Below are 13,516 nucleotides of genomic sequence, written 5' to 3' on the forward strand. Positions count from 1 at the left end.
AAGATGTCAGTTTTACATTCATCCTAAATCATAAACATCTTAAAGACATCTTCTAAACGTCTATTTGACATCTGACAGGAAACGTCCTATAGACGTATTGCAGATGAGCAAACACTCTAAAAAATACGTTTTGCAGATGTACGGGAGCTATCAGGGTGTATTTTAACCCCCCAATTGGGCGGGTTTTGTTGTGAAAACCTGGCAACCCTTGCCATCTCTATCAGTGACGAGCGCTGTCAGACCAGGCTAAAATTTAACTTTTAAACCTGTTAGTCATTATAATAACAAACAAAGTGCAGCGTAATGGCGTGGCAGCAGATCAATGCAAGAATTTACAACATTGGGGGATCAATTTGGCCATTTCTAATTATTGGTATCGATTGTCCCCCTCAATGTCTATGGTTACGGGCCTGAGTAAACTATTTCAACTCAATCCTTTCTGACTGAAGCCACCGAAAAACTGTAAGGAAAAATCTATAAGGTAATGGTTTAAGAGATATAAGCTTCATTAAACTTTAATAATTTAATTTAGATACATTTTCATTATTGTTGACAATCATTACACAATATATATATGTACAGGTCATTATGAAATATCATTATAATTTACAGGATTTTATACAAAATTGCCTGACAGATGCCTTGATTGTATGATCCAGATCCTTGTTAGTAAACTGAAGTGATAGTTACCATAAATTTCAGAGTAGCAATGATCGGTTTCTTGCTTAAGTTCAACTGGTGCGCTTTGAGGCCTTTGAAAAAGATTCAGATCCTTCGCCCCAATTTTTAAGAAGCAAGATTTTTTTCATCAACCAAAGTCTTCGACATTAAGAAATCTAATACACCAAAAAATACGTTTAAATAATGAACCATAACATTAACATCTGATATTATAACTACTGAATCAAAGTTTCTTTTTTTTTTTAACCATGATGTAATATCAGCTACTAGTTTTCAACTTATATCTATCGATAGTGTTAATGGTTTACAGATATATTGCGTCTTTCTCCGTTGAGGCTAACTGGCCTCATCCAATACCCCTGCGTGTCGCGAGACACTTGAGAGATGTTAAACAGCCGTTTCTCCCTCAGCGGCTCACCACACAAAGTTCATACAGTGTAGAGATGAGGACTGTCTAGCATTTACACGGCCTAGGTACTGCTGACACAGTCCAACCACCAGGGTAATGGTCCATGTGTCCTTCGACGTGGCCCAGCCTGTTCGTATTTCCCCTGCATCAGATAAAACTGTTGTTTTAATAGGGCTGAGTTTCCTTGTTGGCCCAACATCAAAAAACCAAAAGCAATAGTAAAAGGACCTGTTGTGAAAATACCCTGTATGGCTTCCTGACAGCGTCTTTGCATTGCATCCTGCAAACTCATTTGAAAGAACAGAAGAACCTTTAAAGTGTCAACTGAAAATGCATTGTGCTCCGGCTCTCTGCATGATTTAAAGAAAACAAACCAAAGCATGCTTTTAAAAGATATCTGATATACAGCTTAACTCTAGGAAAATAGACTTTCAAGACCGACTCCTTTTGTAAAGCTTTCTCGGATGCAGTTGGCTACGACTAACCCAAAAAACAAATCCTTAAAATATATGCAAAGACAAGCATAAATATTTGATCCACAGAGTAATCTACATATGACAAATATAAGTGGTATACTGAAACTCTGGAGCAAGCCCTGTACTGCGTGTTTTTTCTCCGGTTCCGCCGCCGATGTGTTTCCTCAATGTCTTTAGAACGAAAAACAAAAGAGTCCATCCTGATTTTTTTTAACTTTGACTGTCTTTCCTCAGTCTTTACGCTATATATTTGAAATAAATCAGCAAAAGGTGTATTGTTTTATTCTCTTTTTTACTCTTCTTTGTTTTCTTTTTTGGTCCGTTCTGCTCTGCGGATGCTTTTAATGCACGTAGTAAAGCCAGTAAACTATGTTGAAGAAGGAAAACACGGTGGGGAAGATCATCCTTGACCACTTGTCGATGGAGTTGACGTCAGACAGGTCCGGGATGTTGACCTTGAGCTGGGAAGCCCGTCTCCTGAGCCGGCTTTTCTTCTGGGTGGCGTGGCGCTCCAGCGCGCTGTGGCCGTAGTTTTGCCGAGCCATGGCCGCTCGACGGTACTGAAGGGTGGAGCTGTCGTAGGCTAGCATGGTGCTACGCGGGTCACCCAGACCCCGGGAAAGATCAGACGGACCCATTTCATTCTTCATCTCAACCGTGGTCAGCCGGATATCATCGGGGGTCATCTGGAGAGAGAAGTAACATTGTGGAATCAGGTCTAGTTAAGAATCACCGTCATCAAATGGTGCATTATTGAAGAGCCCTCTTTACATTATATTTGCAAAACCAGCATTTTTTCTGAGATCTGTGGGTAAGATATTTTCAAAACTCTTTTTGGATGTAACTGGAAGCCGCCTTTTTCTTACTGAACATCTTCTCTTTGAATCACAGACCGCAGGGTAATGCTGTTTTTGCATATGTTGAAATGATGCACAATGATGGATTTCATGAACCAGATGTTGAAAAGAAGTGGCCTGTCCCTTTAAACCCATGATGAATGCAGTACAACCATAGTAAATGAATTGTCAGCTATAGTTACACTGCACTCATGGTAAGCTGTGGAGTAAAGCTTTTCAGCAGGCAATAATATCCAGGATTATGTCCGAATTTCAACCATGGTATGGTTAAAATTCTGTCTGCGTATAAATCAGCCAAATAAATGCAAATAAAAATACGAAGGCAAAAGTCTAGATCAACAGTGAGGAGTCAGGTTGCAGAGATGGAGGTAAGGAAAGGCCGCTTTCACTTTCCACGATAACCCTATACTTTTTTACTTTTACATTTTACAAGTGTTCATTTTAAGCATTATTACATCTTAAGCTGCTCACTAATCATCAAAATTATCCTGCAAAAGCTGCCTTTGCGATGTAAACATTGCTAATGCGGTTTGCTAACTGTTAATGTTACTGTAACAAAGCTACTGTAACTAGTGATGCAGCGATTTATCAGTATATATATTCATATAATTTGAGATTTTATCAAAACTAATACCTAATCAGTTCCCCGTCGTGTTGTTCACCTTGTCAATAGATCTGTTTTGAACATTCAGTAGGCTAAATATTTGGTAACAGAAGTTTAATTTTACCAATTTTCAAAATATATCATATGCATTTATCTGCATTTCTGATTGGCTTTCAATGTTTATATTCAATATCTTTCTTCTGCAGTGTTGGGGAAAGTTACTTTTAAAAGTAATGCATTACGATATTGAGTTACTCCATTAAAAAAGTAACGAATTGCGTTTATGGAAAGTAATGCATTAGGTTACTTTTGCGTTACTTTTTGTCAGCTTGATTATTAGTTTTTTTTAATAACAAAAAATCCAAAAGTTATATTTTTGGCAACTGTAAGGGCCCTTTCACACCAAAAGTGAAATTAATAAGCTTCAAGTCGATTGAAGTGCTCAGGTATTTTGAAAATATATCTTGAAAAAGTTACTTTACTAGTTACTTGAAAAAAGTAATCTGATTATGTAACTTGTAATGCATCACCCTCAACACTTTTCTTCTGTGTTGTTATCGTTATAGTTGCAGTGTGGGCTACCCTTTATATTCTCATAGAATTAGAATGACTATTAAAACGTGTTATAGTTATCATCCGTGCTGTGAACGGGTCTTTAAGCTAATAAGCATCCACTGCACAAAATGCTACGCTCGGCGATCAAACTCCCAGAATGAGTGTCTGGGAAAAAGCCTCGGGTGCAAACGGTAACTGAAAAAAGGGCAGGGCAACATAATGGTGGAAATGATGATGGCTACCATCATTACTCTAAAGGAACAACAACAGAAAGTCATAGAAAAGAAAGTCACAGAAAGAGCTTGGGTTGGTTATCAATGCAGAGCCATTGCATTTTTTTTTACTTAGGGTCAAATATTCAGTACCTTAAGTCTTTGATCGCCTAGTCCTAATGCTGCATCCTCGGCAAAGATCGGATCCCACATCGAGTCATACCCGTCAATTTCCCTCTGTTTCATTCTGGCATAGAGAGCATCGTCTCTCTGAACTACACTTCCCACCAACCACTGCAAGCATACAAAATCAGCACTGTTACAGAGGTCGAGACACAACTCTTTCAATGAGATTAGAAGGAAAGCCCTAGAGGCTCCGCCAGCCGTGAGTCTGTTATTTACAGCTAACAAAAGTCTGCGCCGATCTCCCGGATATTTCATCACATGTTTCTGAGGGTAAAAGCCCATTAGGTCGCGGTTGGTGAACAAGCTTATGCCAGTGGAAAAAATACAGCTATGCATCCGGTGTTTTAACAATCTGACCCTGAAAGCACACAACATATTACCTCAGAGAACCGACCACCTACTGAGCAGAGGCCTTTGTCAACAAACGAGTGAGGTGTGTGTGTGGAAATCTCGGCAGTACCTTGTTGGGGTCGGGCCTGAGTTTCTCATTGTTGGCCGTGGCGGCTTTTTCCGCCGCCTTCTTCTGCCGCTGAGGGCCTCTCCCGAAGAAGATGTAATTGACGAAGGCGTACTCCAGCAGCGCCAGGAACACAAAGACAAAGCAGCACATCAGGTACATGTCTATGGCTTTCACATAGGGAATCTTGGGAAGGGTCTCTCGCAAGTGAGTATTAATGGTGGTCATGGTCAGCACGGTGGTGATACCTGGAGTTCAAAGAAAGCGTTCAGGCATAATTAAGTGCAGCTCAAGTCAAATGCAGCTTTATTTAACAAGAGAAGTGAGACGTAATTATCCAGCAAGCACTGAGTAGGAGCTGCCAATGAAGCAATTACAGAGGTTATTCATGTGTCATCTTCTAACTCGAAACCAGGATGAAAACTCTGACAACAATCAACTTGAACACAATGCACTAATGCAAATGCGAATCGAAAAGATGTGCTGCGAGCTACAGCGCTAGCATTGAGATATACCTAGAGATGTGCTATTCATATCCTACTTAGGGTTATGGATTTGGAGAAAAGCACCATTTCGGGGAGCAGTAGTGTAGCAGGAACGCTGTGAGATGAGTTGCATGACGGAAGTTAATACTCAAGTTTAGGTTTAGGTTTGTTCGCTCTCACGCAACTCACCTCACAAAGTTCTCATCACATGAGTCGTACCTTAAAATGTACAGCTTGTTGAGGCTATTATTAAGCAACCAGACTGAAGATATTCACAAAACAAGCAGTGAAGGAGAGACTTCTTTTGCTCACCAAGGCTGCATTTATTTGATAAAAAATTAAGTAAAATCAGTAATATTGTGAAATATTATTACAATTTAAAATAACTGCTTTCTATTTTCATATATTTTAAAATGCAATTAATTGCTGAATTTTCAGCATCGTTACTCCAGTCTTCAGTGTGACATGATCCTTCTGAAATCAATATATTGATTTATTATTATTAGTATATAATAATTGTGCTGCTTAATATTCTTGTGGAAACAATGATACATTTTTCAGGATTCCTTTGAAAGTTCAAAAGAAAATAATTTATTTTAAAGAGAATTTGAAATATTATACAGTAAATGCATTTACTGTCACTTTTGTTCAATTGCATGCATCCTTAGTACATAAAAGTATTGATTTATTTTCAATTGCATCATAAAAATCTTTTGAACGGTGCGTGTATATTATAAAATGTCTAGTTTGTTGATGGATCTTTGCCTGTACGCTCACCTCTAACCATCTGCCAAATTAGTCAAAGAACAATTCATCAGGATTTCTCCCATATTCCCAAATGTTTAATTTGTTCATCATCATCTCTGTTCAGTTAAATTCACTCATGCATTTCAAACATGTTCAGTGTAGAAAGCTCAAGCGATCATTTTGAAGCCATGTAGAGAAAACGAGACATCAAGTCTGTAATAGAGCTGCTGCATTTCTGTTTAAACAATACAGCAAGGTTGAGACATGTGTTTCTTTGTCACATGCCCCTCACTGCAGACAGATTCATTCTGACAAGTTCACCCAAACACAAAAGGCCCAGCTCCCTATCATCAGTGATCTATTCTCCGCCGTCTCCCCCCGAAGTATCAGCGTCACAAGAAGCCATTTTGTCATAATGGCAGGAACATAGCCCTGGACATAAAACACATCAGTAAAGAGCGACCGGAGGAAAGTTTGTCAGCTTAATCAGCAGTAATATATCAATGCAGATCAGCAGAGGCTACAGAGCACTCCTAATAGAGTTTGGAGCTGAGCACTCTTCACTGGAGTGAGGCAGATTTAAGACCCACTTGAGTCCAAGCATCATATACAATTTCATTTGCAATTTGAGCCTCCTCTTTTGGAACACATGCAGGTACTGCCCAAAGGAAAGCACAACCACACAAATGCATTCAAACATTTCTCTACAGTCTTCTGCGACAAATATTAGGAGAAACATCTGAGCAATGGACCGCATCTCTTGAGCAATGAAAGAGCAACCTCTGAGCAATTATTTTCGTGGGGAACAGATTTTGTAAGATCACCTTGATTTTGCCAAGACATGTTCCTGAATCAACATCTTCTGTTGATCCTACATAGAAAACTGCAGTAGACCCTGTTGAAAAATCCAGCATATGCTGGTTCGGTATGTTTTGAAGCATGGCAGCTGGTTTGAGCTGGTTTAGGCTGGCCCTGAACTGGTTATAAACTGGTTATGAGCTGGTCCTGAAAAAGAGCTAGTTGCTTAGGACCAGCACATGCCCTCACTGGAGTGAGGCAGATTTAAGACCCACTTGAGTCCAAGCATCATACAATTTAATTTGCAATTTGAGCCTCGTCTTTTGGAGCACATGCAGGTACTGCCCAAAGGAAAGCACAACCACACAAATGCATTCAAACATTTCTCTACAGTCTTCTGCGACAAATATTAGGAGAAACATCTGAGCAATGGACCGCATCTCTTGAGCAATGAAAGAGCAACCTCTGAGCAATTATTTTCGTGGGGAACAGATTTTGTAAGATCACCTTGATTTTGCCAAGACATGTTCCTGAATCAACATCTTCTGTTGATCCTACATAGAAAACTGCAGTAGACCCTGTTGAAAAATCCAGCATATGCTGGTTCGGTATGTTTTGAAGCATGGCAGCTGGTTTGAGCTGGTTTAGGCTGGCCCTGAACTGGTTATAAACTGGTTATGAGCTGGTCCTGAAAAAGAGCTAGTTGCTTAGGACCAGCACATGCCCAGCTTAAACCAGCTCATAACCAGCACATGCCCAGCTTAAACCAGCTCATGCCCAGTTTAAAGCAGCTCATAACCAATTTATAACCAGCACATGCCCAGCTTAAACCAGCTCATAACCAGCTTATAACAGCACATGCCCAGCTTAAACCCGCTCAAACCAGTTTAAAACCAGCACATGCCCAGCTTAAACCAGTTTATAACCAGCACATGTCCAGCTTAAACCAGCATATTCCCAGTTTATAACCAGCACATGCCCAGCTCAAACCAGCTTATAACCAGCACATGCCCAGCTTAAACCAACTCATGACCAGCACATGCCCATCTTAAACCAGCTCATAACCAACTTATAAACATGCCCAGCTTAAACCAGCTCAAACCAGCTTATAACCAGCACATGCCCAGCTTAAACCAGCTCATAACCAGTTTATAACAGCACATGCCCAGCTCAAACCAGCTTATAACCAGCACATGCCCAGCTCAAACCAGCTTATAACCAGCACATGCCCAGCTCAAACCAGCTTATAACCAGCACATGCCCAGCTCAAACCAGCTTATAACCAGCACATGTCCAGCTTAAACCAGCTCATAACCAGTTTATAACAGCACATGCCCAGCTCAAACCAGCTTATAACCAGCACATGTCCAGCTTAAACCAGCTCATAACCAGCTTATAACCAGCACATACCCATCTTAAACCAGCTCAAACCAGCTTATAACCAGCACATGTCCAGCTTAAACCAGCTCATAACCAGCTTATAACCAGCACATACCCATCTTAAACCAGCTCAAACCAGCTTATAACCAGCACATGCCCATCTTAAACCAGCTCAAACCAGTCTTAAGTCGCAGTCACACTAGACATTGAGGATGCAAACTTTCTGCAACAGTGGTTTGATACGAATTCGCGGGTCAGAGTTCACCAAACTTAAACCGCTCTCCCACACTCACATGCAGATGCATGGAAGTCAGTGGAACGAAAAGTGTAGTGTGACCGATTTACTAACAGCTTGCGCCAGCACAAAGCCTCTTTTGGTGTTGTTGCTGACGTTGAACAAATGAACTGTTATTGGTCGCTTTACATGTCAGTCAGACCGCCTCTTCCTACTAAAGTGGGCTGTCCTTGGCCAACTGGCTACAGATCCCAAACCCTATGGCCTCAATTAAAAGTCTGGCTAAGCGAGACTATTGGACTTCCAACTTAGAAACTTGTGATGTCTTATGAACATGATGACACCTGAGGGATATAATCACGTTTCAGCAAATGCAATGAGCCAGCATTATAAGATATAACCCGTTATATCCTGTTGAAACTCTTACACCTGCAAAATGAATGTGTATCACCACTTATTCTCTGCAATTTGGTTGGCAGGAGACTCTGAACACCTGCAAAGCTAATCGTAGTGCTGATTTCTTGTTTCTCTATACGTCATCTTTGGAATGTGGAGCAAAGGAACCTCAAACCAGCTTATAACCAGCACATGCCCAGTTTAAACCAGTTTATAACCAGCACATGGCCAGCTTAAACCAGCTCATAACCAGCTTATAACCAGCACATACCCATCTTAAACCAGCTCAAACCAGCTTATAACCAGCACATGCCCATCTTAAACCAGCTCAAACCAGTCTTAAGTCGCAGTCACACTAGACATTGAGGATGCAAACTTTCTGCAACAGTGGTTTGATACGAATTCGCGGGTCAGAGTTCACCAAACTTAAACCGCTCTCCCACACTCACATGCAGATGCATGGAAGTCAGTGGAACGAAAAGTGTAGTGTGACCGATTTACTAACAGCTTGCGCCAGCACAAAGCCTCTTTTGGTGTTGTTGCTGACGTTGAACAAATGAACTGTTATTGGTCGCTTTACATGTCAGTCAGACCGCCTCTTCCTACTAAAGTGGGCTGTCCTTGGCCAACTGGCTACAGATCCCAAACCCTATGGCCTCAATTAAAAGTCTGGCTAAGCGAGACTATTGGACTTCCAACTTAGAAACTTGTGATGTCTTATGAACATGATGACACCTGAGGGATATAATCACGTTTCAGCAAATGCAATGAGCCAGCATTATAAGATATAACCCGTTATATCCTGTTGAAACTCTTACACCTGCAAAATGAATGTGTATCACCACTTATTCTCTGCAATTTGGTTAAAACAGTCGTGTTGCTTAATATTTTTGTGATACATAATTTTTTCAGGTTTCTTTGAAAAGTAGAATATTTAAAATAACTAAATTTTTTTATATAGAAATAATTTGTAAAGTAATAAATGTCTTCACTTTTTATCAATTTAATGCATCCTTTAATCAATTTAATGCAATAAAAAAAAACTGGACTGACCCCAAACTTTTGAACGGTAGTGTACCTAATTGATTATCAATAAACTGTTGTTTAGCATCAGTCTTTGTCTTGTATTGCAGATTGCTGATCATTTTAATTTGATCATTCAATGCATTGGTCCATCTCTAGTAAACACACAGGCCACCTCAAATATATATCTGGTGGCAGAACAGGTCACAATAATAAGCGTCGTGTCTGAGAGTGTGGGTAGAGTCAGACAGCCAGACTTCATGACTTTATCTGTTCCTGAAAGGCAGACCAGTGATGATAATAAGGCTGGAGAACGTGTTGCTTAATATTTTTGTGATACATAATTTTTTCAGGTTTCTTTGAAAAGTAGAATATTTAAAATAACTAAATTTTTTGATCTAGAAATAATTTGTAAAGTAATAAATGTCTTCACTTTTTATCAATTTAATGCATCCTTTAATCAATTTAATGCAATAAAAAAAAACTGGACTGACCCCAAACTTTTGAACGGTAGAGTACCTAATTGATTATCAATAAACTGTTGTTTAGCATCAGTCTTTGTCTTGTATTGCAGATTGCTGATCATTTTAATTTGATCATTCAATGCATTGGTCCATCTCTAGTAAACACACAGGCCACCTCAAATATATATCTGGTGGCAGAACAGGTCACAATAATAAGCGTCGTGTCTGAGAGTGTGGGTAGAGTCAGACAGCCAGACTTCATGACTTTATCTGTTCCTGAAAGGCAGACCAGTGATGATAATAAGGCTGGAGAAAAACACAAATTATGTGCACTTACTCACATGCTTACTCATCGCATACATTGCTTCAAGGTTTAGCAAAAGAACACTGTAACTATTTATGTCTGCAATAACGTCTGCACCACAGCATTTCAGCTTGTGATGATTTTGTGGATAAAGTGTAGGGCTCATACCAGGCTTATCGCCGTATATCGGTCTTCTGTGTGCTCACAGATGTGTGTATAATCGCTGTTGCACTTGAAGGCTTTGAATGTAGTTCATAAAAATCAGTGCTGGGTAGTAACTGATAACATGTAATCTGGAATATGTAATCAGATTCCAAAAATTAAGTACTTGTAATTAGATGATATTATATTTTAGAATACTTGTAATCAGATTACAGTTACTTTTTATAGATTACATGATTACATATTATTCATGCAAAAGCTTAAACCAGGATTAGGTTCAATTAAAGTATTTTTTTATAAACGTGCCTAAGAAAATAACATTACTGATGTGCATCTTGAGACGAAACAGTGGCACTGGCATATTTTAAGATAAATCAGTGCAAGTTTCTTTCAGTTAAAACAGCCTAGACATGCATTTTAGTCCGGGACAGAAAATTGAGAGGCCACACAGCATTTGACCACTGGATTTACAGAAATCAGTTCCGTTTAAAGAAGTGTTTTCTTAGTGTTTTATTTTGACTGATGTTATTTTAAAATTATTTATTTTCATTTTACAGTTTTATGATTTAATTAATTAACCTTTCTTAGCCTAAATTCGTGAACCCCTTTAATGCACTTTCTGTTGTTAATATCAACAAATGGAATATATTTTCTTTCTCTTTGTATTTTTATTTTATATGGTACAAGATTAATCTATTTAAATCAATGTGATACACGAGTTAGATCAAAAGTAATCTAAAAGTAATCAAGAAGTAGTCTTCCTAAAATGTGTAATGTGATGGATTACGTTACTAACTACAATTTCAGTCATGTTATTTGGAATCAGTAACGGATTACATTTTGTAAGCACTGATAAAAGAATTCAGGGTGAGACCCATCCATTACATATTAGTTTTGTTTTTGCTTGTAACGAAAGTCTTGAATAATCATATCTTTTGGTTTTTGTACTTCAAGTTTCAAAAAAACTATAATACCCTTTTCATTGTAAAAAAAATTTTTTTTCAATAAAGGAGACATATTATGCCCCTTTTTACAATATGTAATATAAGTCACTGGTGTCCCCAGAATGTGTCCACATATCATTTATTATATCATTTTGAAAATGCCTATTTTGAGTGGAAGCAGAAACACGCTGTTTTTTGGGCCTGTCTCTTTAAATGCAAATGAGCTGCTGCTCCCCGCCCCCTTTTCCAGAATAGAGCTGCTTACAGCTCGGACCTGCTAAAAACATCTGTTTTGGTTCTGATTATCATGTTTATCGCTCTGAAATCATGCGTTTAGAATTAAAAATTCTGATAAAAGGTTTTCTGAGTGCACACATCCGAAGCACACGCACAGAAAGCGGCTGTCACAGCATGTGAGGACTAAACTAAGCTCTCTTTCACACACAAGTTTACGTTAAAAACACACGAGTTACAAAAAAACACTGGGTTATGTCTGTGAAGGTAAGCAGCTGGGAAATAAATCACATGTTTATGTTAGATCTGTGTGGCAGCAGCAATATACAGTAAATAAATCAACTGCTCTCTCGTCTCTGAGGCTGGGACTCTAAACAGTGTTCTGTGCTCGTCTGTGCAGCCAAACACAGAACAGTTAGCATGTTCTGCTCAAACTTTCTCCATGGCATTAGAAGTAGTACACCGTTGTCACTTGAGAAAACACAATGACTGCGCTGTGGATGGAAACTTACAGATTAAGGGGCGGTAATATTATAATGAGATCCCTTTGTGACGTCACCAAGCGAGCGAAATCATACGCGCTGGTTTTCTCAGACGCTTGCAGAAAAAGGCTTCCCAAAACAAAGTTACTGGGTTAATCTTTTTCACGTTTCCTTGGTTGGTAGATGCACCGTGGACCTGATTATAGAACTTAACACCTGGAAAAGTCAGATTTTCATGATATGTCACCTTTAAATCATACAGTTATCGTGATAAAACGGCTCATACGGTGATATAATATTCTGGTCCTTCCACCCACCCCGAGATCAAACTATACTTCTGAACAGATCTGACTCATGGTCCCAACTGTACAACACGCACAAAAGAGAATAAACTCAACCTGTGGAGAAAACCACGTTCTTGGAGATGAGTTTGTAGTCCACGATGGAGAACTGAGGCAGCTCGATCCTCTCCACCCCCGTGACGGCTCCGTCTCCCCCTCGCCAGTAAAACTGATATCATCTGTGGTGGAGCCATCTGGAGGATCCCAAACACACGTGCGTTACAACAAACTCACATCTGAGTGCATCTCCATGCATATGAGGACAACAGAGGAGCAGCCGCAGAAAATCAGCTCTGCATTAAAACTAGCTTTGTGTTTTACTTCCTTCTGCAACTAAGCTTTAAAGGGCTTTAAACAACGAGAGAACAAAACAGGGCCTGAAAGGGTTTAAAAAATGATCACTTTTTTGGTCTGTGAAAATAAGTGGTGATCATCATCCTCAGGAGGTCCATTTACAGTTTGTATATTATTAAATATTATAATAAATTAGTTTTCTATTAATTTAATGTGAGGTTAGATTTGTTTTCAACCCTGTAACCAATATGTGGGACATGTCTAAATACAGTTTAAAACATTTTAGAAATAAATAGGTAAAACTTATACCATTAAACATGAACAAAACAAACTAAAAATGACACAAACATGGGTAACAGGGTTGTAAATATCACTCAGTTGACATCTCTAAATTACATCACTCAATAGGTGGGACCAAAAGTTTTTGTTGTATTTCCCAAAAATGAATGATAAATATTTATTTCATGTTTGTTTTTTTCTCGCTACAGTATTTTAGGTAACAGGTTTGAAGGTTGCGATGGACAAATGCAATCAACAAAAAAATGGAATAAGGTTGTTTATGTGTAAAAAACATAAATAAATAAAAATGATGTTAATTTGATCATGCAGCAGTGTTATTTTAGTATCATTTAGATACTACTATAGTTTTTATTAATATTTTTTATCTGTTTTTATTTTTAGATTTTTTTTTTTTTAAATGTATTAGTAATTTTGTTTGTAAATTTTTAGTTGTTATATATAGTAGTTAAAATAAATAAACTAATTATATATGTTATATATACACACATAT

At 38.6% G+C, this 13,516-nt stretch overlaps 1 protein-coding gene across 1 annotated transcript in view; it reads right to left on the reverse strand.

Moving 5' to 3' along the window:
• Positions 1 to 567: 567 nt before the first annotated feature.
• The window catches only part of LOC107559574 (gamma-aminobutyric acid receptor subunit beta-2-like), a 43,845-nt gene continuing 30,896 nt past the window's right edge, over positions 568 to 13,516 (reverse strand). Inside the window, exons 7-9 of the mRNA XM_016243457.1 lie at positions 4,441 to 4,688; positions 3,948 to 4,088; positions 568 to 2,252 (exon numbers count right to left, since the gene is read on the reverse strand). Coding sequence (XP_016098943.1) covers positions 1,908 to 2,252; positions 3,948 to 4,088; positions 4,441 to 4,688 — 734 coding nt within the window. The 3' untranslated portion in view covers positions 568 to 1,907. The remainder of the gene's footprint in view (positions 2,253 to 3,947; positions 4,089 to 4,440; positions 4,689 to 13,516) is intronic.

This window comes from Sinocyclocheilus grahami, unplaced genomic scaffold, assembly GCF_001515645.1.
Source record: "Sinocyclocheilus grahami isolate Dianchi unplaced genomic scaffold, SAMN03320097.WGS_v1.1 scaffold692.1, whole genome shotgun sequence".
NCBI classification, from domain to species: Eukaryota; Metazoa; Chordata; class Actinopteri; order Cypriniformes; family Cyprinidae; genus Sinocyclocheilus; species Sinocyclocheilus grahami.